Source organism: Oenanthe melanoleuca, chromosome 24 (assembly GCF_029582105.1).
Source record: "Oenanthe melanoleuca isolate GR-GAL-2019-014 chromosome 24, OMel1.0, whole genome shotgun sequence".
NCBI lineage: Eukaryota > Metazoa > Chordata > Aves > Passeriformes > Muscicapidae > Oenanthe > Oenanthe melanoleuca.
In genome coordinates this window covers 1,299,887-1,326,551 of record NC_079357.1, presented here as the reverse complement: position 1 = coordinate 1,326,551, position 26,665 = coordinate 1,299,887, and the positions used below count along the sequence as shown (strand labels likewise).

Here is a 26,665-nt window from a genome sequence, read left to right as displayed (position 1 = left end):
ACCAGCCTGAGCAGGATTTCTCCCAGGAGAGCTGAGCTGCCCAATGTGCTGCTCATTTTGTGTTCTGCTCCAGGGAATGCTGGAAAATGCCACAGGACATTCAAATCCCACTCAGACATTTAAAAGTGGCAGGGAAAAAATCAACAACTGCCACGAGAGAAGGAGACAAAAACACAGAAAATGTGGAAATCACCTGAAATCTGGTGAGCTTGGAAAACTGCTGCTTTTGGGGTGGTTTTGGGAGCAGCTTGTGGGGCTTCCTGCTGCATCTCCTTGGCCCCACAGAATCCCTAATATTGGGAAAGGCTCCAAGATCATCTTTCCCAACCTTTTCTACATCCCAGTCAGCACAGCAGGGAAGGACCCAGCCCTGGAATCCACCTGGAAAATCTGAGCCAGGGCCTGGCCTCACTGTGTGTGTAGGCTGAGGGGGGAAATTTTAAACTGTGCCTAAAACATGAGCACGGATTTGGGGATTTTGGATGCTTAGACAGCTGGAGGATGAGTCTTGCTGCAAAAACAGCTTTTTTGCCAATGAGTTGAAGCTGTCAGTGAGCTGGTGCAGCTCCTCCTCCCTGCACACACTCCAGCAGCACAGGGATGAGCTGGGATGAACCCCTGGGATGTCACCCACAGGGGGACAGCTTCCCCCAAAGTTTTTCTGGGGTTTAAATGCTGCTCCCAGCTCTGCCAGCCTGGCTGGGTGAAGGGAAGCATCTCAGTCATGGAACACTTCATTTTGCTTTTATTTTTTTAATTAAGAAGGAGAATTTAGTGTGATTTTCCCTGCTCTCTCTGAATCACATCCCAGTCCCTACTATTTCACTGTCTGTAATCTTCCCCTGTGATTCTGGCCTCAGCTTTGAAGTGATTTAGGGCTTGTTTATCACAAAGGCAATCAGACATGTTCCTTCCCACCCAGCCTGGACCTGCCAGGGAGCTGAATATTCCCTTTGCTGGGGGGCTCAGACACAAAGCTGAACAGGTTACCTGGCCCTACCTGAGCCCCAGCAAATCCCTGCAGCAAGCTCCAGGTGGGCATTTCCATGTAAACATGATGGAGGAATGTGACCTGGAGCTGCCACCAGCTGGGAACACGCACAGACTCAGTCACAAACTGCCAGCTGCAAGAATTCACCCCTCACTGTGTCCCTGAGGTTAATCCTGACTCTGGCACTGCAGCTCCCAGAGTCAGAGCAGAGCAGGGACACAACGGCACACACATCCCCAGAGCACACACTCCCCAGAGCACACACTCACTGCCCAGAGCTCACACTCACTCCCCAGAGCACACACTCACTGCCAGAGCTCACACTCACTGCCAGAGCTCACACTCACTCCCCAGAGCTCACACTCACTGCCCAGAGCACACACTCACTCCCAGAGCTCACACTCACTGCCAGAGCTCACACTCACTGCCCAGAGCTCACACTCACTGCCTAGAGCTCACACTCACTCCCCAGAGCTCACACTCACTGCCTAGAGCTCACACTCACTGCCCAGAGCTCACACTCACTGCCAGAGCTCACACTCACTGCCCAGAGCTCACACTCACTGCCCAGAGCACACACTCACTCCCAGAGCTCACACTCACTGCCAGAGCTCACACTCACTGCCCAGAGCTCACACTCACTGCCTAGAGCTCACACTCACTGCCCAGAGCTCACACTCACTCCCCAGAGCTCACACTCACTGCCTAGAGCTCACACTCACTGCCTAGAGCTCACACTCACTCCCCAGAGCTCACACTCACTGCCAGGGCTCACACTCACTGCCTAGAGCTCACACTCACTGCCAGAGCTCACACTCACTGCCAGAGCACACACTCACTCCCCAGAGCTCACACTCACTCCCTCCCGTGCCGAATCCCTCTGCAGCAGCCCCAGCAGCTGCTTTTCCATCCCGCTGGTTTTTCCTGTTGCTCCCCAGCAAACTGGGAGAATCCTGCCAGCTCAAAGTCGCTCTTGTTTCTGTCCCGGGGGAGGGAGGTGCTCAGAGGGAGATGCTCACATTTGTTCAGACTGGCACTGACTGCCCGTTTCTTCACACAGACGAGCTCCCAGCCCATAACCTGTCTGCTTCAATCAGATTTGCAGCTCCTGCGTTTCCCTCTGAAGCTTTGTACATTTTCCAGCTGGTGATTTGACAGAGCTCCCTGAACTCACGCTCAGGAGCTGCTCAGAGATTCTCTGTGCTGCTGATAGCACTTGGAGAGGAGATTGCATTTCTGGCTGATGTCACTTTGGGCTTTTCTTGCTTTTTTTCACACGGCCTGAATTTTTTTAAAAAAATCAGCTTTGTGCCTGCACTATTAAATAAATAGAAATAATTATAATTACATACTTATAAATATATCAATAATATTAATGATGGTTGTTACGAAACATTTGATGCAGTGACAAGGGCTGAGGTTATGACCTGGTTTTCTCTCAGGTGATGTTTGCAGCCCTGCACACATTTCAGAAGGATTCATGGAGCAGCTGGATACAGATGGGAAGCAGAAAGAGCCATGAGGACACCTGGATTCTCCTGGTTTATTTTTTCCCTGTTTGCACCATTAAAACCCCACATGGGAAGAAGGATCACTTTTCACAGAGAACAAGAACAAACCTGAGCTGTTCCCTTCCTTCCCTGAGCCTGGCAGCTGAGCTGGGGGTGCTGTGCCCCCCGTGCCCCCAGCAGGATCAGCAGTGCTGGAGTCAGTGATTTGGGTATCTCTGAATTCTTCAGAGAGAAATCAGAGTGCAGGGATTGAATTAAAGCCTGTGGATGGATTGAAGTACATTAAGCCACTCACCCATAAAATAAAGGTGTAAGTTTAAGTTTTAGGATAAGCAAGTCAGTAAGTTTTAGGGTGAGCTCTAATCCTTTTTGCAAGTGAAAGGTTTAGATACCAAAGTTGAGTGTGAGTTCTAGTGAAGGCTGGAAAACACATTAATGTTTTCAGTGAAGGCTCCAGGACTGTAGTTTTAGACAGTGCTTAGACATATCGGAGCTGTAGTAAGAATATTGCTGACATTTTTCAGCTGGAACAAGACAGGTCGTGTGCGTGGTCTATACCTAACCTGGGCTGTTAAAAACTGAACTCTAACGGGTTAAGGAGTGGTGGTCTGTGTTGGGAAAGATGTAGCAGGATAACCATGAAACAATGGGATGGCCCCTGAAGGTAATCCCCTCTTGATTGAACAATGCCCTTGGCCAGAGAGCAAGCCCAAGGGTCCAAAGAGCAGTTTTTAGAGTTTAAAGTGTAGCACACTATGGTAATATAAGGATTCCTATAGGCAGTATGTAAATGTTACAGAATTTGTATCTTGTATTACACTGGTTAGTGGGAATTAGAATATTCATCATGAAAGAGAATTTATTGTATTGTAAACGGGAAATCGCTCTCTTCTCTTACTCTTCTCTTCTTCCTTCTCCTTACCTCTCTTTCTTTCTTACTCTTACTGCTACCACCCCCCTCTTACTTCTCTGCCCCCTTTTATCTCCGTGTCCTACTCTGGGCTGTACTGGCAGCTCTCAGAATCTTTTACAATAACTTTTACAACTGTAACTTTTAGCTTCTACAGAGTGAATGCGTTTTGTCCCCGCCCGTCTATCCTGACGCAAAGACTCCCGCAGTCTGGGTTTGTGTCTTGAGGATTCTCTAGAAGAGTTGGTGCTTTTTGCCATCACTTTTCTGCTTTTCTGCCATTGTTTTTTGCTTTTGTTTTCTGCTAACCCCCAAGAAGGAGGCAGGAGCTGCTGCAGCAACATCAGCCCCACTGGGACAGAATTCTGTTTGGGACTTTAAACTAAACTTGAGCGTGGACTTTGTGACTGTGCCCTTTGAGGCTGATGTGATCTGCAATAAATAACCTTTTAGCAGCTACCAGCTGCTTCACTCACTGCAGAAGGTAACCCGCCCAAGCTGTGAGCTCCCTGGCAGGGCTGCTCTGATTGCTGCCAGGCAGGAGGCACAGCACAAACCTGCTCACTCCCCTCCATCATCAACCCTCTCCTTTCCCCCAGGCCCAGCGTGGCAGCCTGGGGAGGCAGAATGTTTTCCTCCCCTTTAAAAGGGTTTTGCTTTGCTTCTTTAAGTCTCTTTAAAGGTATTTTCTAGCTCTGTTAATTATTCATGATGCCTTAATTATGTTTAGTCCACCGTGGTCGCTTTTTCTTTGGTGAAGAAAGTTGTTGTTTGTGAGTCAAAAGCTCTTTATGAAGCAGACAGGCTGGTATCATCAGGAAGACTTGGGGGAGCAGTTGGAATTATTAAAAGAAGCTTTGATTAAAGACAGGGAGTTAATTTAACGAGAGTAACTGGTTTTATCTTTTTTTTTTTTTCCCTGGGTGTGCAGAACAAATCACACCCATGGACGTGCCAGGCCTCACCTGGAGCAGCAGGACTCACTCAATGCCCCAGGAGATGGGCAGATCATTCTTTTTATCTCTTTTGGGTGCTGTGAATGGATTTTGTCCACAGGCTCAGAAATAAAATTTGGCTGTAAGGGTGAATCTCAGAGCAGCTGCCTTTGATCCTGCCAGGCTCAGGCCAGACAGGCTGTAAACAAGCTCTTTGATCTGAAAATATCATTTATTCTGCTGTGTTTGGGAGGGAAGGGGGGCATTGGAGCTCCCCACTTTCCCTCAGTCACTGAGGTGAATCACCCAGCAAGGAGAATTCAGCCTCATTTGAACTCAGCAGCTCTGGACATTCTGGTTTCTGCTTTAACTGAGGGCTTCAGGGCAGGGATTATTCTGTGTTGGCTCAAAACTATGGAGAACTTTGGATCTGAAATGCCACTAAACTGAAATTTTAGTCTCTTGACTCTTGGAGATGGACAGACAGCGTTCTTTCCTAGCAATAAGAAGGATTTCCTTTTTATTATATTTTTTCATCTTCTTTTATATAAAGAAAATAATCTTTATTTAAAAAGTGCTGATTAAGCCTGGCTGAGGACCCACCTGCACAAACACCAAACCTGAGTGTGTAGAAAACAGTGCAACATCAATTGAAATATTCCAAAGAGGAATAATTAAACTGAAATAAATAATATTGAAATATTCCAAAGTGGAATAATTATTAATAAATAATATATAAATTCAGCTGGGCACCTCTGCCTTGCAGCCCTTCCTGCTCCAGCCCATTTCTGCCTAGGAAAGGACAGAAATCTCAGACATTTCCTTTCTGCCTGTGCCTTTCTGCATCTTTCCATCCCCACGTCTGATTCTCGTGGCTCAGGCAAGACAAACACCAGAATTCCCAAGGATAGATGGGGGTAAGGGAGGAAAAAGGAGAATAGTCTGAAAAACAAATGGGAAAAAAGGCAGATCTCAGGTGAGGGCAGATTTTCCTCTGTGTGTTTGCAGCTCCCTGGAGCCTGAGCCCTCAGAGCTGAGTGTAAAACAGAACAAAACAACCAGATCAACATCAGGGTGGCTTGTGCAAGTCTCTATTTAATTACAGTGCTGCATGAAGACATTGGTTGGTGTCACATGTACCTGTGATGGGCATTTTATACATTCCTGACTCCCCTGGGAGTCGTGTTTGCACTGGAGATTTTCACCACAAGAGGTAGTGGCTTCATTTTTCCTGTTTTCCTTTCTTTTTTTTTTAATTTTTTTTTTTTTTTTTTAATTTCAGCAGAGTTGGATAAGCTGGTTAGACCTACTGGAGTTAATTTACTCTTCAGCCAGGAAGATAAACAGTTCTGTGGAGTGGGAGCAAGCAGGCAAGCAGCAAACACAGTGCAGGCAGAATTCACTGGCTTTTAATTCAAACCTGTTTGGGGGTGCAGAGAGCCCCACCCAGGGCTGCAGCAAGCTGGGAATCACAGGGAGGGAAAGCAGGAACAGGAAGACTCAATAAGCAGAACTAAAGCTTCAATTATAAATCATGAATCACAAAAGAGGGGCTAGAGCAAGGCTCTGAAGTTCTCGAGGAACAAAGAAATGAAATCTTCTTGTTAAGGTGGCTTTAGAAACCAGCTCAGGACCCTTCCCATCACCAGCAGAAGTCTTTGGGGAAGCAGAGGTTTTGTTTTATTTTGTTTCCAGAGTGGAAGGAACGGTGAGGTCTGGATTTGCCAGGCTCAGGCTGGGGTGAGCCCTGCAGGGTGCAGCTGACTCGTGGTGGGCTCTGAGCAGCTCCTACAAACAGGATTTCCTTGTGCCAGCTCGCCCTGGCCGTGCCCTTGGCATTGCTTTATTCCAGGGGTGAGGATGAGGTGTGGTGCTGTCTCCAGAAGGAAAAGGAAGGCTCAGTCCTGGGTTTCAAAGTGCTTCATTCGCTGTCTGGACGTGCAGGAGTTTCATGGGGAAGGAAAACCTGCTGCAGAGGTGGCCAGAGCTGGCAGTGCCACCTTCCCGAGGGCACTGGGGACATTCACAGCCCCACAGTTTGGGAGTGTCAGGAAGGAGCAGCTTAAAATGTCCTGGGGATGAGTGATGGGCTGCAGGTAACTCCTCACAGCCAGTACTGGAGCTCTGGAAATCACACCTGGTCCACATCAAGGACAGAGACCTTTTCCAGCAGCTTTTTTTCCCTCCATGGCATTTTAGAAGGTTTTTTTCAGGTGGTGATTCAGGTGGGCTGAGCTGTAAGATTCTGCTTCTAGATTCAGGAAAGATACTTGGGAGCAAGGTACACAGATGAGGATTTTCCTTGGGTTAACACTGGACACAAAGTAAAATCATGGCACAGAGTTCAGGTATTACCCACATTATCCTGAGGGATATTATTATTCCACTTATCCTGAGGGCTCACACCAGGCTTTAGTACAGGGCAAACATCACCTATGGCAGCTTCCAAATGCTCTAAAGCTTTTTTGTCTATAAATGTAATATTTGCTATTTTTGTTCAGCTCCCCACCTGTTAATTCCCCAACTCAAAGGGATCTTTCTGCTTGTAAATACATTTTTAAATGGACCAGTAGCTTGGTGCTATTTTTCTGCCCAAAAACCTCCTGCCTTTGCATCATTCTGTGAATATTGGGGTATGAGTCTGAGTTGATTCCCATCACTGAGTGAATTAGTTTGGTTTGAACTGTGGGGAAGAAAGAACAGCTCATGTGTGCCTGAGATCTCTCAAGCTGGCATTCCCAATTTTGCAGCTTTTGGCTCTGAAGAGCCAGGTTCAGATGTTACACAAGGCTGTGGGCTGAATATCAAAACCCCTGCACTCCAGCCCCTTCCAGGTTTAGAACAGAAACCTGTGGATTAAGGTGGGACTGCTGCTTCGATTTTGAAAACAGCTGAGATTATGTGTCAGAGCTGCTTGGTGTAATCTCTTCCTGAATCAGAGCTGGAACTCATCCTGCCAGCACAGGAAAGTGCTCTGTGAGCAACAGAGGAAATCCAGGGAATTAAAGGAAACCTTGGCACATCTTCACCTCATCTGAAGCAGAAGCTGAGTGAACATTCCACAAACTGCATAGAGACAAAAAGGGATTCTATTGCTCTCCCAATTGTGTTTTTTACTCCTTTAGAAAGCAGCAGGAATCTGCACCCTGGGAGTCTGCCCCTGCTTATGGCTATTGCAACCCTCTGCTGCTCCACATCCTGCAGGAATTTCTAGCCAGACCTATTTCCACGTTGTTTTATTCACCTTGCTGTGTTTTATTTACAGAGATATTGCAAAATACCGTGTGAACAAGTAGCAAGCACAGCGTGGGTTTGGCAGTGCCAGACTCAGCGTGGTGAAATGATGTTCTTCTGGGTGTCAGTTCTAGAATCCATGGAAAAATAGAGAGCAGAAGGTAAGGGATGCTGGGAATATCCAGACCTTTCCAGAGTCCAGCTTGGACACAGGAGCTGGTCCAGGTAGGGGCTTTCTTGGGTTTTTATTCTGGCTTTTTCCAAAATGCACAGTTTTGTCTCCTTGACTGTTGATTTAAATTAGGCACAATGTTATTCTGCGCTCTCTGGGGAGAGACAGACACAAATCAGACCCGAGGTGCTCCTTGGGGCCCCTGGTTTAGGTGAGAAGAGCCAGCCCTGGCTGGCTGGCGTGCTCAGGGTGCCCTGGGGCTGTGCCTCCCCTGGCACAGTGTCCTCGTGTCTGTACATTCACCACGCTGCCACCCCTCCCTGGGGTCACCCTGGAGCCTGGAGATGAGATGCTGGTGGGCAGAAATCACTGATGGGAGCTGCATGTACACCATGCAAGACAAGGTTCTACTCCTTCAGTTTCTCTCTCCATCTCTTTTTTTTTTTTTTTTTTTTTTTTGCTTTTTGGCTTGGGCTCCAAAATCCATCCTATTTATTCCTATTTACACCGATGGTTTGACATGAGATTGATGCCCCCTCCTCCCTTCCACCCATGGCTTGTAGGCTCACACTGCTGCAGGGTCTGGGGGTGGCAGAGCCTTCTCGACCCGCCTGGGGACCTCTGAAAGTTTTTTGGGGTTGTTTTTTATTTACTTTCTGAAGGCTTCAGCAGCTGAACAGTGGGTGAGTCGGCTCGAGGTGAAGGCAAAGCTATTGCACAGAGCTTCCCCAGCCCCGTGTGGCTCCTGCTGCCCAGAGGGAAGGATGGCCTTGTCTTTGGTGAGAGTCGTGCCCACGACCCAGCATTTCCTCCTGGTGGCCCCGTGGCCACTCTGTGTCCAGCTCACTCCAGGCCGCGCGGCCACGGGCGAGAACCGAGCGAGAGCGCCGCGGTCCTCGCACTTCCACTTCCAACGTGGCTCTGAAAAGCGCCCTTGGGACTGGTCCAGAGGTCACCCAGCGGGGTGAGCGACCCTCCCAGCTCCCCCATCCCCGCCAGGCGCTGGGGCAGCCGGCGGTGCCCAGCTCAAGAGCTCCAGCCCCGTCCCCGCTGCCCCGCTGTGCGTGGGTGGCGCCGCTCCCTCTCCCCCCTCCGTTCCTGAAGACATGCGGGTGCTGTTGGTGGCTTTTAGCAGTGGAGGATCTTCATGAAAGCCTTGCGGAACTCGATGTTGAAGGTGGTGTAGATAATCGGGTTGACAGCGCTGTTGACGTAGCCGAGCCATGTGAAGGCGCTGTACATGGCCGGGGGGATGTTGCAGTCGCAGTGCATGTTCAGGATGTGAGTGATGAAGAAGGGGAGCCAGCAGATGATGAAAACACCTGGGGGGGGAGAAAGGAGAGAGGAGGGTTTTGATTGCTGGAAGATGGGTGGGCTCTCAGGATGGGGGAGCTGTGAGTTCTCTTTGGTGGGAGGGGATGTATTTCCCAGAGGAATGAGCTGTGTCCTGGTCTGTTCTACCCCGGTACTAAAGAACTGCTCTGCTGGTGTAACACAGAGGAGCTCTGCCCTTCAGAGGTGCCAGCTCTGCTGAGCTCTGCTGCCTTTTGCTCCAGAAAGCCCAGGAGCTCTGCCCCCATTTGGGAGGGCAGATGCCCCCAAAAGGAGCAGCTCTGGGCACCTTTAGTTCAGCACCGCCAGCTGAGCGTGGCTGGGGAGGAGGGACCCTCCCATGGGCAGCCCTTTGCCTGCCTGTTCTCCAATGTACAAAGGGAAATTAATCCTGAGGGGGGCTGGAAAATCAGCCAGCACTGGGACTGGGATTCCTGCAGGGAGCCCCGGCAGGCAGGGCACGCTCTCACCGAGCACGATGGCCAGCATCTGGGTGGCTTTCTTCTCCTTCTGCTGGGACAGCTTCCTCCTGATCACGGCCTTGAGCAAGTTCCTCGTCTTGCCATTGGGCAGGGAGTGGATCTCGAAGACCCTGGCTGTGTGGTGGGATTCTTTGGCATGGCCATTCTTCTCCACCTTCCCAGGGCTGCTCAGGGGTGCCTGCAGGGTAGAGTTGTTGCCCCGATTAGAAGCAACTGGCACAATCAACTGGTGGTTACTTGGTGCTGTGGGTTTGAGGGCCGTTTTCTCAGGGGGACTGGTACTGGACACCATCTCCATTTCCATCTCTTCTATGTGACTCTCTGCCTCCTGGACAAGAATCAAATGTCCACAACATAATGACAGGTAAATACACAGAGAGGAGCAACGAACATTCCTTACAGAGTGAAGCTGGATGATGTTGAGAACAGTCAGTCCCTCTTGTCCCTCCCTGCCTGGAGAAAGGGGCTGTGGTGTGTTTGGGTATTGTGGGCAGGTGGGATTGACAGAGCTGCACTGGAGGATTTTCCTTCTTGGCACAAAGAGGCTCAGAAGTGGGGGAGACTCTGTCTCCACTCTCCACAGATTTTATTCAGGTTTTCGGAATGCAAATAAATAAAAATGGAATCAACAACCAAAACCCAACAAAGCCAGTGAAGTCCAAGATTTAAATAACAGAGAGGAGAAGGAAATCAAAGGCTCAAAAATGTTCAAATGCCGTGGCTTTTAGAGCTGATCTTTAGCTGAGCTTAATCTGGCTTTTTGAGCTCTGTGAGCTTAAACCCCCTGCTTCACTCCAAGGAATGGGAAGACTGTTTCAATTTTGAGATTGAACGGTAACCTTTGCTCTTAGGTTTATTTTTCTCCCACCCTACATAAATTAACCTCATGTCCTGAGGGAGAAGGGGAAGGCTGAAGGCTCTGGAAAGCTCCCACTTCTCTTTAACACTCACCACTTTGCGCTTATTAACTTGGAAGCTCCCATTGGACTTCACAATAACTGTGCAGAGCTTGACGTCTTCTGGATGAGTGCATTTGTCCTAAGGGGCAAGCACCAGCTCAGAGGTTACACAGGCAGAGAGGGGTTGGGAAGGGAAGCTGGTAAGGGAGGCACGTGGGAATACAAAGGAATGAATCAGGAATTCATCAGCGTGGCTGAGGTGCCGAGCAGGATGGAAAACTGGATGGGAAAGTGATGGAGGAGCAGTGATGGAGGCTGCTGCCCCCTGTGCTGCTCAGCAGGGGAAAGAGGCCACGGAGCTCTGCTGGTGTTTGTTTGTGTGTGCCTGCCTCTCTGCCTCCTTTCCAGGCAGCAGAGTTTGGAGCTGGAGCCTCTGGGACTGCACATCCCCCTGGCTGTGCTGTGTGCTGCCAGAGCTGTGTTTTGACAAGTGGATTCACACCCAGCCCGCCCAGCTGGGCTCCCTCACACGCAGATCCCTGCAGAGCTGTCCTTGCCAGGCAGGAGCTGTGCACCCCAGGCACTGCCACCCAGCGCTGGGGACACCTGGCAGCACCTGAAGGGGACACAGGAGAGATGGAGAGGGGCTTGCAGTGACAGGGCACTTGGGAATGGCCTTAAGCTGAAGGAGGGTGGGTTTAGATTGGATATTAGAGAGAAACTCCTCCCTGGGAGGGTGGGGAGGCCCTGGCACTGGTGGCTCAGAGCAGCTGTGGCTGCCCCTGGATCCCTGGAAGTGTCCAAGTTTGGGTTGGACAGGGCTTGGGGCAGCCTGGGACAGTGGAAGGTGTCCCTGCCCTTGGGTTTTAATGTCCCTTCTGACCCAAACCATTCCTCGATTCTGTGATTCTGCAGGACTGGCTCAAACCTTGGTGCAGCCCCTGCTCCTGGGTGCCCCAGCCCAGCCCAAGGCAGTGCTGTGGGTTCATGCAGCAGCTCCTGGTGCAGATCTGCAGCTGGAACAACCCCTGAGCCCCAGGGAGGGTCCTGAGGAGCGCCAGAACCCAGAGCGTGCAGCCGGGACCCCAAACCAACCACAGCCCCCACCTTTGGGACGGTGGGCAGGGCGGTTTGGGGCAGGAGGAGCAGGGCAGGGGGCATGGACAGGGCTGGCTACCTTGAGGGGTGCCTGCGTGTCCGAGTCCAGCACGTGGCTGCTGCGCTTGGTGCTGACGCGCTTCCTGCGGCGCCGCAGCACGATGTAGATCTGCACGTACACCAGCAGCGTCACCATGAAGGGCACGTAGAAGGACACGATGGACGAGTACACCACGAAGGCAGGGTTGCCGATGATGCACTCCTTCTCATCTGCAAGAGGAGCACAAGGCCTGTGAGGGAGCTGGGGGTGTTTGTCCTGGAGGAAAGGAGACTCAGAGGGTGTAGCTGTTTTTTGGGGCTGGATGCCTTCCAACCCCCAGGGTAGCTACACAAAGTTCAGATAGCTCAGAACTTGGGTAGCAGAACCATTCAGCTACTCGCTAGCTAAGGGTGAAGGCTCGAGGCCGTGCTGCAGCAGTTCCAAAGAGAACTTTATTTCTCCGAAGGGGAATTGCTAGCAACAGTCTAATTACATCAAACAACAAAGGGTATTTATAGGTTTCTAGAGGATTGAACTTCTGACCAATAAAATCTACACATTACAAAGTAACCAATTATTTTCATATCCTAAGTAAGAAAAGGACCAATTATTGTAACACTTTAAGAACCAATAGAAATCCTGAGATAACAGGAGTTTTGATAAGGGAAAGAGGCCCCTGTCTTTAGGAATTTCTTTGTTTTAAGGGATAAAATCCCAGGGGCCCTTTTTAGGGGAAGTAGAATCTTCTACAAGAGGTGACCTGATCACTCTTTACAAGGTGTTTGTAGGCAGGTGGGGTTGGTCTCTTTCACCAGGCAGCACTGACTCAGTCTCAAGCTGCACCAGGGGAGATACAGGTTGGATATTAGGAAAAAGTTTTTCAGGGAAAGAGTGATAAAGTACTGGAATGGTCTGCCTGGGAGGTGGTGGAGTCACCATCCCTGGATGTGTTTATAAAAGGACTGGATGTGGCACTTGGTGCCATGGTTGGAGTGTTAGGGCATGGGTTGGACTTGATGATCTTGAAGGTCTCTTCCTACCTGGTCATTCTGTGAATTCTGTGAATTGTGGTCCCTGCTGAGGGGGCCACGGTGCCAGCTCCCCTTGGGCTGCAGAGTGTCACATCACCCAAAATTCCTGGCTGCTCCTTGCCTTGCACCCCTTGCCCACCCCATGCTGCATTCCCAACCCAGTGTTCCCAGAAAACCGCTGCCTGAACTGCCAGTCCTTTTCTCTCCTGCCTCAGGGAAGGTTTTGTCCCTTGGCTTTCCTTTTTGTGTGTTTTAATAGAAGAAGGATTTTGAATTTTTAGTGGGCAAATGTTACAGAAACACAGGTTGGTGGTGTGTGAACTTCTACACCAGCTCAGTTCTGGTGAATGTGAAACTGCTCTGGAACAGCCAGGGATGAAACAGAGCCAGAATCAGCAAATAGTGAGGGGTGGGAGAGGACACTTCAGATAACCTCAGAGCTGATCCCACCTTCATTCCTGGGGACCCAGGAGGAGGCCAGGAGCCAGCTGCAGGTGGCAGAGCCCTCACCTGTGTTGTTGAGGCCGAAGAGGAGCGGGCAGGAGATGGCAAAGGAGAGCACCCAGACCACGGCGATCATGACGGTGACCCGGCGCTTGGAGCTGTAGCGGGTGTTGTAGAGCATGGGCATGGCCACGGCCGTGTACCTGCAGGGGACAAACCCCTGCTGTCACCTGCCAGGGCTGCCAGGGCTGCCACAGCACCCAGACCCAGCACCAGCGCCAGCACCAGCACCAGCACCAGCACCAGCACCCAGCTCCTGCCCTTGTGGGCCAAGCTGGCTGCAGCCACACCAGCAGGGTGAGGTTGGGTCAGCTCAATTCTCCTTCCACCCCTTGCCCCCAGCTGCACCCCAGAACACAGCCAGAGGCACCAAACCCATGGGAACACAGAGACAGCTCCACCTGCACCCCCAGGAGGAGCGTTTCTGTGCCTCCTGACAGAATTCCCTGCTCATCTCATCGAGATCCTTCCAGTTGCTCTTCAAAGAGCTCCCAGTGTTTTGAAGCCCCTGAGTCCCAGGTCAAATGTGACCACACAGAGGTGGCTGGGACTTGCCAGGCTGAGTTTGGCACAGTGTGGTGGCACAGAGCCCTCACCTGTCAATGCTGATGGCACAGAGGTTGAGGATGCTGGCAGTGCACATCATGACGTCCAGGGTGACAAAGATGTCGCAGTGGATGCGACTGAACCGCCACTCCCCGACCACCTGCAGAGAGACAGTGGGGCTGGTGAGACATTCCTGGGGCTGGTGAGACATTCCTGGGGCTGGTGAACAATTCCTGGGGCTGGTGAGACATTCCTGGGGCTGGTGAGACATTTCTGGGGCTGGTGAACAATTCCTGGGGCTGGTGAACAATTCCTGGGGCTGGTGAACAATTTCTGGGGCTGGTGAACAATTCCTGGGGCTGGTGAGACATTCCTGGGGCTGGTGAACAATTCCTGGGGCTGGTGAACAATTCCTGGGGCTGGTGAGACATTTCTGGGGCTGGTGAGACATTCCTGGGGCTGGTGAGACATTTCTGGGGCTGGTGAGACATTCCTGGGGCTGGTGAGACATTTCTGGGGCTGGTGAGGCATTTCTGGGGCTGGTGAGACATTCCTGGGGCTGGTGAACAATTTCTGGGGCTGGTGAGGCTTTCCTGGGGCTGGTGAACAATTTCTGGGGCTGGTGAGACATTCCTGGGGCTGGTGATTAACTCCTGGGGCTGGTGAGCAATTCTTTGGGGTGGTGAACAATTCCTGGGGCTGGTGAGCCATTCCTGGGGCTGGGCTGCTGGCAGGGCACAAAAGGAGAGTTTGGCACTGAGATGGAGAGGCTGGTGGGTGGTTTGGGGTGGTTTGTGCTGGCTCATGGGCAGAGCTCTGCCCCTTCCAGGCCATTCCCCTGGGGCTGGTGTGGTTCCACATGAGCTTCCCCTCCTTTCCCAGTTTAAAAAATCAGGGTAGGCATTCCTCACCATTTTTTTTTTTTTAAACAAAATTAGTTTAATTCAGAGTGAAAATCCTTCAACACTCCACATGATGTGCTAAAGTCAAAGAACTAATGATAACACTTCCAGGCACCAGTAGCCTTTTTTCTCTTCACTTCTCTTGCTGTTGAAGCTGAACTTTGCCAATTAAGTTTAATAGCAATTATTCGGACTGCTGTGTTTGACATGTGATGAAAAAAAAGTATATTTCCCTCTAACAAAAATAGAGCCCTACTGCATTTGAAAATAGAATGAATAAGATATCTATTCTTCAGTTATTTCTGCTCTGATATACATAACCATAGGCAGCATAAAGAAGGAAGAATGACTGCATTGAAGCCTGAGTGACAGTTGAATACTCAGTGATTAAAGAAGCACTTAAGAGACAGTTACATCAGGAACTTTGAGGAGAATTTGCCCAAAGGCAAAAGTTTCCAGCCAGATCCAAACCTCTGTAAAACCAATTTCCTGAGGGCATGGTTTGGGAGAAGCTGAGAACTGCAGCTTTCTCTTGGTGTTTTCATTTATGTTGGAGAAACCTCCAAAATTTGGGGGTTAAAGACCTGTTTGCACTAAGGCTGGGGGTTTTTTTTTAAAGTGTTTCATTTTGATTTTGAGTTTTAGGCCAAGCTTGTGACACAAAATCTGGAGAAAATTGTCCCAGCTGGTAGATCAAGGCAGTTGTGGCTCCTGAGCAACCCCTGCACATGAACCCAGAAAAGGGAGAGAATTTTGTGTAATTTGTGGTTAATTCTTTTACTTTAAAATTCAAAGGGTCTGAGAGATTCTTCTGGCTGGACCTGAAGGAGCAGGAACTTCTCCCAGCATCAGCCTCTGCTTCAAATGGGTGGTGGAAAAAAGGAATGGAATGGAATGGAATGGAATGGAATGGAATGGAATGGAATGGAATGGAATGGAATGGAATGGAATGGAATGGAATGGAATGGAATGGAATATATAATGGAATGGAATGGAATGGAATATGGAATGGAATGGAATGGAATATGGAATGGAATGGAATGGAATGGAATGGAATGGAATGGAATGGAATATAGAATGGAATAGAATATAGAATGGAATGGAATGGAATATAGAATGGAATGGAATGGAATGGAATGGAATGGAATGGAATGGAATATAGAATGGAATAGAATATAGAATGGAATGGAATGGAATGGAATATAGAATGGAATGGAATGGAATGGAATGGAATATATAATGGAATGGAATATATAATGGAATGGAATGGAATGGAATATGGAATGGAATGGAATATGGAATGGAATGGAATATGGAATGGAATGGAATGGAATGGAATGGAATGGAATGGAATGGAATGGAATGGAATGGAATGGAATGGAATGGAATAGAATAGAATAGAATAGAATAGAATAGAATAGAATAGAATAGAATAGAATAGAATAGAATAGAATAGAATAGAATAGAATAGAATAGAATAGAATAGAATAGAATAGAATAGAATAGAATAGAATAGAATAGAATAGAATAGAATAGAATAGAATAGAATAGAATAGAATAGAATAGAATAGAATAGAATAGAATAGAATAGAATAGAATAGAATAGAATAGAATAGAATAGAATAGAATAGAATAGAATAGAATAGAATAGAATAGAATAGAATAGAATAGAATAGAATAGAATAGAATAGAATAGAATAGAATAGAATAGAATAGAATAGAATAGAATAGAATAGAATAGAATAGAATAGAATAGAATAGAATAGAATAGAATAGAATAGAACATCCAAGTCCCAGAGGCTCCCACCAGCCTGGGGCCACGTTAATGAGCTTTGGCAGAGGCTGGGGCTTCACATTCTCTCAGAGCCATGAAAACAATCATTAACTCCAGGGATAATTAGCTCTGTGTCACCAGTGGGTTTGTTTTGCTTTGCATCAGGACTCAATGGGCTCATTGATGATGGCTCCTTCCCCTGCTCTCCTCTCTGTGTTATCATCTCCCAAAAATAGGAGCCTGGAAGCTCAGGATGGTTTTGTGCTGAAGGCTGAGGTGTGAGAAGTGATTTTCTCCCCTATATTGGGAGATAAAAGCTGTGGATTCCCATCCTGCTTCCACAATTGCCTTCCTGCAGCCCTTCAGAAATAGGGCCTTGATTGCTATTTTTTGGTTTTGATTGCTGGATTCAAGGATCCTTGTGGGTCCCTTCCACCTCCACAAATTTGATGTGGTTTCAGTGTGAAACCAAGGTGGTATCACAAAACTCATGGTGGAGTTTTGAACACAAAATTGGGGTCCTTTGCCTCTTGACCCCGAATTTCTGATGCAATTGGCTGCCATTTAGTCCTCAGAGCAGCAGTGGGGTTTCAAGCTACCTGCTCTCACATGCATCTCCTGGAAGAAAATGGCAATTTCAGGAACAAAAAAGCTACAATTTCAGGAACAGGAAAAAAAATATTGCAGTTTCAGGGAACGAAAAAACCTGTATTTAGGGAATGAAAAACACTTGTGGGGGAATTCAGGAGGCTGCTTTCCAACTTGCTAAACCCTCCCCATCCTTCCTTAATGCAGTGTGAAAAACGATGTTCACTTTCCTGGTAAATTGTAAAAGGTTTAATTAAAAAAAAAAACCAAATAGGAGACAAAGACAATAAAGCCAAGGGTTAATACAGCAGGGTGCTTGGCCTTCAGCCAAGAGCACATCCTCACTCAGAAAACACTTCCTTAAATGCATCAACATGTTGCATATTCATAATCCTCATGCATTATTCAAAAACTCCCTTGAGTTTCCCAACCTGCTTCCCTTCCCCCATCCTGTAAATCAACATTTTTTTTTATTTCTCCTTTTGGCTCTGTCCTGTCCAGCACTCCCTGATTAGAGAGATCAATAAATTCCTTCCCTGGGGGTCCTGGTGTCTGTCCCTATCCCTATAGGATAATCCAAGAATGTGAAGAATTTCCTGATTGTCTTTTACCATTCTCTGAGTTAGTTACATGAACAAAAGATTCTTACATCACCCTGTTATAATCCAAGAAAAATACATTTATCACACTACTATTTCTAAGTTTTGTTAATAGCAGAACAAAAAGAAGCTATATTCACACAGCAAATTTTTCCAACATTACACAGCATTCATTTTAATATCTGCTAAAAGCCAGTAATAGAAATATGTGTGAGAGACAAAACAAGGGGTGTGGGATCCAGACTGGCTCTTTAAAATGCTGTTTACTCCATCCAGATGACACAGCAATTTATTTATTATTTTAAAGTTTATTGTACCCACAGGATACAGCAATTTACAGATCGTGGGTGACAAGACCCTGGCCTACAGCTGTCAGCATCAGCTGTAGCCAACTCTAGTTCTGGTTACAATGCACTATTTACTTTTCTTTTAATACACAACAACCAATCAATACCTCTGCTATTACCTATAGCCAATCATGAATACTGACTTTACCATATTCATGTTACTATTCCACAATCACAAAAAGCTAATGCGTTACAATTTATGCTAGAAGTTGTTTTTCAGATTGCTTGCAGTGGAAAATTCTGAGACCTTTTTTCTATTTGCAATATTGGATTTCTTGTTTGCCTGCAAAATCTTTTTGCTTGGTAAAAACATCTTCTGTTTGAGGTGGATTTATCCTTTGCTCTGAGCAATAAAACCCCCTTCCAACTGACATGCTCACATACCCTTTGGCTCCTTAGTTATCCAGCAAGACTGGCTCAGCAATTCTTCTCTATCAAAACTTGCAATCATTTCTATCCCTCCTTCAGATTCCACATTCAAAGATCTTTCTGCTATACATACACAGTGAGACTGTCCTGGGTTACAATGTAAAGATGTGCCCAAAGTCTGTATTCTATCACCATCTGTTAAACCAGGTGGGGCAGTGATCCTCATCCCTGTGGGAGATATCTCCTGTTAATGGGCCAGATGTTATAAACCAGATGAGGCAGTGTTCTTTATCTTTCCCACAGCCCATCCTCCCTCCAGGGGATATCTCCTGTTAATGGCCATTGAGTCCCAGTGCATGACTGATAAAATTCCATCATCCCACTGGGAGATGCTCCAGCCAGGGGAGGAGCCAAGCCTTTCCTACCCAGATAAAAACTGAGATTTGGAACACCAGAGCAGCCTTTTCCACTGGATTCCAGAGGACAAGAGCCACCAGACCTTTCTACAGCTTCATCTGGACTGCTACCACCACCCTAACTAGTGAGGTGTCACATTGTATTCTGAATCTGTCAGTGCTTTTCTTTTTGTACAATTGCATGTATTCATTTTTTCTCTTTTTTTCCTATTAAATTGTATCTCTGACTTGGAGTCTGTCACTTGTTTTGCTTTCAAACCAGCACAGAGACCTTCCTGCCAAATCCCTATCCATCCCAACAAAAATATTGCAGGAATTGTGAGCCCTTACCTCCAGGTACACCACCCAGGGCATGCAGAGCGTGGCCACCAGCAGGTCGGCCACGGCCAGGCTGACAATCAGGTAGTTGGTGGTGGTCTGCAGGGCTCTCTCCCTGGACACTGCCATGCACACCAGGACGTTGCCAAAGACGATGACGAAGATGAGGAGGGCGAGCAGCACGGCGTAGTAATTGTAGTGCGGCTTCTGCGCCGCCTCCGACGCGTTCAGGGCCCTGCTCCAGTTCCTGTCCCCGTCGTACCACGAGAGGTTGAGGGGATCCATGGGGGTCCAAGTGCCAGCTGACAGCTCCACCCTGCCACGCGGGCGTTGGAGAGGCCGTTGGGTCAGCATGGAAAATAAAAAAAATGGAAAATCAAAATGGAAAATCAAAATGGAAAATCAGGCTTGTGCTGCCTCACTCCCTGGAACCTGCTCTCCCTGCCCTGAGTGAAATGTTTGGTAGGAAATGGGGGGCAGAACTGATCCAGGAAAGGATTCCAGAAGTTGGGTTTTATTTCCAGCTCACCCCCAGACTTCTGTGTCAGTTTTTGGGATTTTTTGCCCCCTGACATTCCCTGCTCTCTGTTAAGTGTGCACAATTCAGGGCAGAAGTGCCATGACCTACTTTGTTTGTTTTCCATGTGCCTCATGGGGCTTTGGGCTGTATTCCTTTTATTTTTTTCTTTTGTCTTTTCCTTATTTTTTTTTTCCTCCAGCTGTGAAATAAATAAATTTTAAATCCCAAGACCTGAATAGTGACAATGATGGAACTTGACAGCAGCAGCTTTGCAGTCAAGGCTGGACTGTGCTGTCTCTGCCATTGCCCCAGTGAGGTGACAGTGAAGGGGGACACAGTGGGGACATTTCTGCTGCCACCCCACAGCCCTTCCTGGCACAGGGAACATGGTTTTCCTGGTTTTCTTCGGAAAATCTTGTCACCACAGCAACACACCCAGCATTCCCTGGCCAATGGGCACGTGCTGTGCACCCCTCCAGAGGTAAAATACAAAAAATTATGGGATTTCTGTGGAGTTCCCTAAAACTACAGAAGATTTGATGTCTTTTACCCACTGTGAGTGGCTCTTAGACTTTTTCTGTCTCTCCGTGCTGTCACGAGGCCCTAAAAAAATTCAGAGATTTGTGTGTCATGAACTTGAAACTCAGACAAAAAAAATCTCCTCTGGTCTGAGGGAGGTGAACAAACAAAGCTGGAGGAGGATGTGGAGTGAGGAGGGGAGTTCTGGGTGTTGCTGTTTTGGGGTCTGTCTCTGGTGCCAGGATTGGAAAAGTAAATTCCATGTTTACAGTGAGACTTGCAGGATGTTTGGCCACTGGAAAAGGCTTTTCCTGGTTGTGTGGGGAGGAGATCTCAGCTCCTGCTCACTGCAGAGCTGCCAGGGATGGATATTCCCACACCACACCTGTGTCCCGCTCAGAGAAGGGATTTCCACCCAGCAGAAGCAATTTGGGCTCGAATTTGAGAATCTCTTTGGTTCATAAATCATTCCTGACCTCTCCATAACCCAGCCAGGGGTGCAGGTAGAGCTGGAAATGCCAACACCTGGCTGGGAACACCTGAGCCTTTCACAGAGTCACCAAGTTGTGCCAGGGGAGGATTATGTTGGATATTATGGGGAAAAAAAGTCACCATCCCTGGAAGTGCCCAAAAACCTGTGCAGGTGGCTCCTGGGGCTGTGGTGGTGCTGGTTTGACTTTGGCTTTTCCCACCTAAACAATTCCACGTTTCTGTGGCCTCACCCCCTGCTCAGCACTTCCTGGGATCAAATATTCCACATTTCCCAAGCTGCACCTCCACAAAGACCACACTGGGAAATGTGGCCATGCTCTCAGACACCCCAAACCAGGGCCACTTAATTTCCTTAATAAAAGACAAAGTGACTTCGGTTTATTAAACCACGTAAGTGATCAAAATAGCAAAACATTTGCAAATATCAAATTCACCTGGGAACAATGGTTTCTTTATGTTTCACTGAGCTTTTGTGTGCTTTTCTCATTCAGAGAACAATTTGGATAATAATCCTTGGAAATTTGTTGCATATGGGTCCTTAATAGCTGATAATTCAAAAAGTGTCTGTCTGACAGTGCTATCAGCAGCACTTGATAGCTCTACAAATGTCTTCTTAGGAGCTGTCAAAGTGTCAGAAATTAATTAAATGTTAGCTTCTGTGACTCAGAGTGAAGGGGAAAAATCAATGCTAAATACAGCAACAGTTTTTTCTCTTCTCCTGTTGCCCTTTCATAATGCAAAACTATCTCGAGGAGGCAGAACCATGCAGAAAATGCAGGGTGGGACAGAAAAAAGAAAAAGCAGGGACATGGAGAAGAGTCTTTGAGGTGTAAAAGGGATGGAAGGGTTTGAGATGGGCAGGATCAGCCCCTTGGGCCTGTGCTGCTTTTTCTGAGCAGGGATAAAATTTGCTCTGAAAAAGAAATGCCACAGACAGGGTGATGGGCTCAGCAATTCCAGCCTTTTCCAGGCTCCTGCTGGAGCTGGAGGAGTCATTTATAGCTCATCTCTTGTGTCCATTCATCAGGAATTTACTCACTGGTAGTGTGTAAAAATCCCTGGATAAAATAATCAAAATTTCCCTATCTCCCTCAAAAATTTTTTTTTTCTTTAAATAGAGCTTTTTTCACAGTAATAATTTTTGTCTTTATATGCGTCATGTGGAAAGTTAAAAGTTCATTTTTGAATGTTGCACAAATGAATAGATTTGGTGTTTCTATTAAAAAAAAAAAAAGTTTGAATGTGGGAAAATGAAACAGAAGAAAAATTCCAAATATTTTGTGTGAAACAGAGAAACTTAAATACCAAAACCTAGAAATTAAAACTGTGTGATCACACAATTAAAGCACACATCCTCGTGGTACAAACTACAACTACATGGACAACTCTGTTAATTCCCAACTTTGGCAAGTTGGAGTTTTCAATCCTAAAAACAACCTTCTTTCCTCCAGCCCAGAGCTGGCATCATTTGGAAGCATTTTTGGTGGCCATTAAGGTGTTCTGTGAGTCTCTCAGTCCTGCTTTGAGGAGCAATTTTGATTTTAGTGCTGACAGTTCCTCAGCAGAGAAGAAAGAAGCACTTAAAGAGATGGTTGGAACAGGGAGGGCTTTTCCTGTACCCAAAAAGCTGCATTTTCCTGGGGAAAAGGGGGAGGAAAAAGATCAAAAACACACAAAAAAAGGCACAAACAGCACCTGGCTCTGGCCTTGTTGAGGTTCCTGCACTGAGGAAAAACAGAGTTTTGGTTTGAGGGAGAAAGAGCCCAAAAAGGACCAAATTCCCTTTGTGAATTAACAGCAGCAAAGCCACTCTAATTCCCATCAGAGCCCCCCCAGATCTCCAGGGTGGCTGAGCTAATCCAGAGATGGATTTGCTGCAGGGTCAAGGGCAGGAGAAGGTTGCAGGCTGGGCTGTGCTGGCAGCAGTGCAGCAGCAGCAGTGCAGCAGCAGCAGTGCAGCATCCTGCTGCTCATCCCCCTCTCACTGCCCTCCCCGAGGGGCTCTGCTCCCCCAAACCTGCCTGGGAGCAGTTTTTTTTCCAGGGAAGGGATCTGCAGGGTGGCTGCTGGATCCTTGAATTATGATGGTGGCAAGCAAGCAGGAGAGAGATCTCCCCGGGAAATGAGGGATGTTCACAGCCCAACAAAACCCCTCATGTCTCTGAAACCTTCTTTCTCTCAGGAGCAGCACAGGTGTAACTCTCCTTTTGGTTTTTTGCTCTGCTTGCAAACACTTCCAGTGATAAAATCCTCTGATGCTGAGGAGGGTCAGGCACTGCCACTGGTAAAGATTTGGGGCCAAAACTTCAGCCAGCCTTTGCTCCTGCATGGAACCCCCCAAGGCTTTGCCTCGAACATGACACATATAAGATGAAATCTGAAGTTTATGGGGAGTTCCTCTGAACCCCAGACACAATTCTGGGGCTTAACTCAGTGTTTCCCAGCAGGGGAACAGCAGCCAAAGCCACCAGTGACAGCAGGAGATGTCCCAAACAGCCCCTACCTGCTGTCCCCAGGGGGTTTTGCCTGCAGCAGTTGCCAGATTGATATTTCCTGCTGATTGCTGCTGCCCAGAGGTGCCCATCAGGCTGCTGAGGCTGCTCACAGCCAGATCCTCTCCAAAGGCTCTGCACAGAAATCAATGTCTAAGTGGAATTTGCACAGAACACTGCCTCCCTGAACATTGCTGCTTTCTTCTGGAATTTTGGAATCAATGGGCCATGGGAAGCTGTCAGCCTGACATCCTTTCTCAAGATGTTTGCTGGGCTCCGCTGAGAATGCAACAAAGATGCTGCAGTCAAAGGAAATAACATCATTTTTTTAGTATAGAAAGGAGGTGGAAGAGAAAGGGAAGGGGAAAAATGTGTTTGAGGAGGGGGGCAGGGGAAGTGTCTTGTGGAGTAGTTTCACTATCTATTTTTTTTTTATGCAAACCCAGAATTGCTGTGGCTTCCCTGGAGAGCAGGGAAGGTGTGGAACAGCTGGCACTAAGTGAGAACCTTTTCATTCCTGCTCAGGGTTCAGTGTCTGCAGGCACTGAGGGAGAGGAGGAAAGGCTGGGAATGAGGAAAATATTGTAAATCCTGCCTTGACCTGGGAACTGCTGGAAAAGCCCATCTCCTGCCCTGGGCTCCTGCAGGAGCAGCTGACACAGAAGTCACCCAGCAGAGCCCTGGTGGCTTTAAATAAGCACAACTCCCCCAGGCACTGAGTAAATGCAGCAGGAGGTGACAGGGGAGGTGACAGCTGTGACTGAGGGCTGGCAGTAATTCCACCTGAGTGTTCCTGGCTGGGGCTTGGAGGGCTCAGCTCCTCTTTGCCCTCTCTGGTCACCTGGAACAAGAACATTGCACAGGCAGGAGGTTTGGCCACCTCTGCACCCACAGGGGCAGAATTAGAGACAAAAATCCAAAAACCCCAGCCAGGCTGGGGCTTTTAGGGGGCTGAATTCTAATTTCAACATTGCAACCTTCATATCTATCAAACCAGCAGTTCTGCCATCAGCTCCTGACAAAGCCTCTTGAAAATCTCCCCCCTCTGCCTTTCTGCTGGCTCCCCACATCCTTTGCTATCAAAGGTGTATTAATTGCAGCTATTGCTCACTTCTGATTCAGAAACATTCCTGGTTTTGCACAATATCTGATTGGATCCTCTTGCTCAAAAGTGTTCACAATGAGCACCTCATCCAAGTTTTCCCTCCTGCTCAGAGCAGCAGAGCTCTGGGCAGGGCTCTGGGTGACACCTGAGTCACCCACCCGAGCTGTTCTTGCTGATGCCACGATATTTTCTGTTCCCAGCTCTTCCCTGCCTGACAATCACATTGCTCAGAGCTCCCTGCACCCATTCCAGGCTGTGATTCACCCCTTCCCAAGCAGCAGAGACCCTCAGCAGCCTCAGCTCCTCCTCTGGAATGCAGGGAGGGTTTCTAGCTCTGGGAGAGGGTGGCAGGACAATCCCAGTCCCTCGTGGCTCCAGAATTTCAAGGCTGAGCCCCGATTTTAAGGCAGATTTCTCAGCTCTCCATTTGTGGTGTTGCTCCTTCAATCATTCCTCTTTCCCTATGGGATTTTTGCCTGAGTTTGAATTTGTGTTGCAGGGAAGAAGTTTTTTCCCAGAGCATTTCTCCTTCATGCTGTGATGGACCAGAACCTTCCCCAGGACTGTGCTCCTGCCCTCCCTGATGAAATCCAGGGCACACATCGGGCTGGACCCTCTGCAGGATGAATTAATGCTGAATTTCTCTTGGAACACACTGCCTGCTGCTTTCAGGCTCTCTGAAAATCTCATCCTTCCAGGTTTCTTAGCCCTGGCTAGCTCAGTCAGCAGAGCATGAAACTCTTAATCCCAGGTTGTGGGTTCGAGCCCCACGTTGGGCGCCAAACTGTGGGGGTTATATTGTTGGTTGGACAGTCACTGGACAAACTCAGGAGCTTTCTATTTTCTATTCTTCAGGTTTGCAGCTTATTATAAGGGCGTGGGTGTAGAAGAGAGGTGGTAGCAGTAAGAGAGCGATTTCCCGTTCACAATACAATAAGTATTCTTCTATGATGAATATTCTAATTCCCAATAACCAATCTAATACAATATACTAATTTCCTAATATTTGCATGCAACCTATAGGAACTACTAAATTACCATGTTTTATGGCTTTCTTATCTGTAACCCTTATCTTCAGACCTTTCCTGCCAAACTTAAAACAAAATGTCTGTTAGTTTTTTGGTATTTGTAGCATTTAGTATCATCTAAACAAAGAAAAAGGCCTCAAACCTTAACATGACTGTTTTTAGCCTCTATATCAAAGTAAGCTAACATCTCTATTTCATCTATTGTTTCAGAACTACTTGCTAGGCACTCATAAGATTTTTCTATTTCCTCCCCAACACTTAGCAAGTCCTCATGGAAAGGAAGAATTCAGTGCTACCTTCCCTAGAGGGGGAGCAATGCTCCTGCAACTCCTTTTAACCTAATAAAAAGCTGGTTCTATTTTCAAAGGATTTTTTAAAATTAAAGATCAAGGCCTTGTCTTCATTCAAGACCTGCAACCAAATACAATTTTATCAGAAATCCTCCAATTCTAACATTTTCTCACTCCAACATGTTAAACAGTCAAACCCAGGAACTTCAGCAAGGAGAGGTCATAGTGGGTTGGTTTGTTTGGTTTGGGGTTTTTGGTCATGAATAATCATTTTAGGACCAGTTTGGGGTGTATATAAATAGTTCCCTTCAGCAACAATCTCCTCCCAGAAAAGCCCAGCACTGCCCACCTGGAATTTAGGAGGGGTTTGGCTCCTGCCCGGAGCCTTGAGTTCCTCCTGTTCTTTAAAAATCTGTGGGTGAATCAGGGCAAGCTTTTATCTCTGCAACATTTGGCAGATGAGTTTTTCAAGCTGGAGCTGCTCCAGACAGAGCCCACTTGAGCCCTTCTCAACTGGATGGAGAGGATGGGCACAAAAGGCTTTTAAAATTATTTTTAAAAATCATTTGTGACTCTGTGTTTTCAGCTTTGGACACACAACCAGAAATATTGGGCACATTTTGATATTCAGTGGCTAAAGGGGGAGGATTTATTCCAGGGATGGTCTCTGTCAGAGGCAGCTCTCCAGTCTGGAAGATATTGGTTCTTATTAAATATTGCATTACTATAGACCCAACATCCTGTTCTCTACAAAAGCCTTTTTTTTTTCTCCTCATAATTCCTTTATCTGTATCCTAATGCCAAATCTCTCTGATGAGATCTGAGCCTCTGACTAATCTAATAAATTCCCAGCTTCATGAATGCTGGTGATCTGTATTGCTGTAGAATCTGTGCAGTGTTTGAGATCATCCAGCAATGTCTGCAAATAACCCTTAATCAGTCACAGAGTCAGTTGTATTTTTTTTTGAGGAATTGGAAAAGTTGAATCTCTTCACTTCCCACCCACCTTAGTTATGTAGAGAAGTGGCTGAAATTTGAACAAAATATTTACTTTTAGGTACTGGATAAAACGTGGCAAATATTTAAGGTTTGTTGGGTTTTTTTCATTATTTGTTTTTGTCTGTTGAATGTTCACATTTTGGTACTTGGCATTTGAAGTGTAAAACAATTTAATTGCAGAAATAGATGGTGTTAATTCCTTGGCTGAATAAACCCTTTTTG

The 26,665-nt window shown here is 47.4% G+C and overlaps 1 protein-coding gene across 3 annotated transcripts in view; it reads right to left on the bottom strand.

Moving 5' to 3' along the window:
• Positions 1 to 8,219: 8,219 nt before the first annotated feature.
• Positions 8,220 to 26,665, bottom strand: part of DRD2 (dopamine receptor D2) — a 30,575-nt gene continuing 12,129 nt past the window's right edge. The window contains exons 3-9 of one of the 3 annotated variants that reach the window (XM_056509642.1): positions 19,011 to 19,314; positions 13,736 to 13,845; positions 13,146 to 13,282; positions 11,644 to 11,834; positions 10,519 to 10,605; positions 9,556 to 9,745; positions 8,220 to 9,075 (exon numbers count right to left, since the gene is read on the bottom strand). In XM_056509642.1, the coding sequence (XP_056365617.1) occupies positions 8,882 to 9,075; positions 9,556 to 9,745; positions 10,519 to 10,605; positions 11,644 to 11,834; positions 13,146 to 13,282; positions 13,736 to 13,845; positions 19,011 to 19,283 (1,182 nt within the window). In that variant the 5' untranslated portion in view covers positions 19,284 to 19,314 and the 3' untranslated portion in view covers positions 8,220 to 8,881. Of the gene's footprint in view, positions 9,076 to 9,555; positions 9,896 to 10,518; positions 10,606 to 11,643; positions 11,835 to 13,145; positions 13,283 to 13,735; positions 13,846 to 19,010; positions 19,315 to 26,665 lie in introns of all 3 variants that reach the window. The other 2 variants (XM_056509641.1, XM_056509643.1) reach the window with 2 other exon arrangements.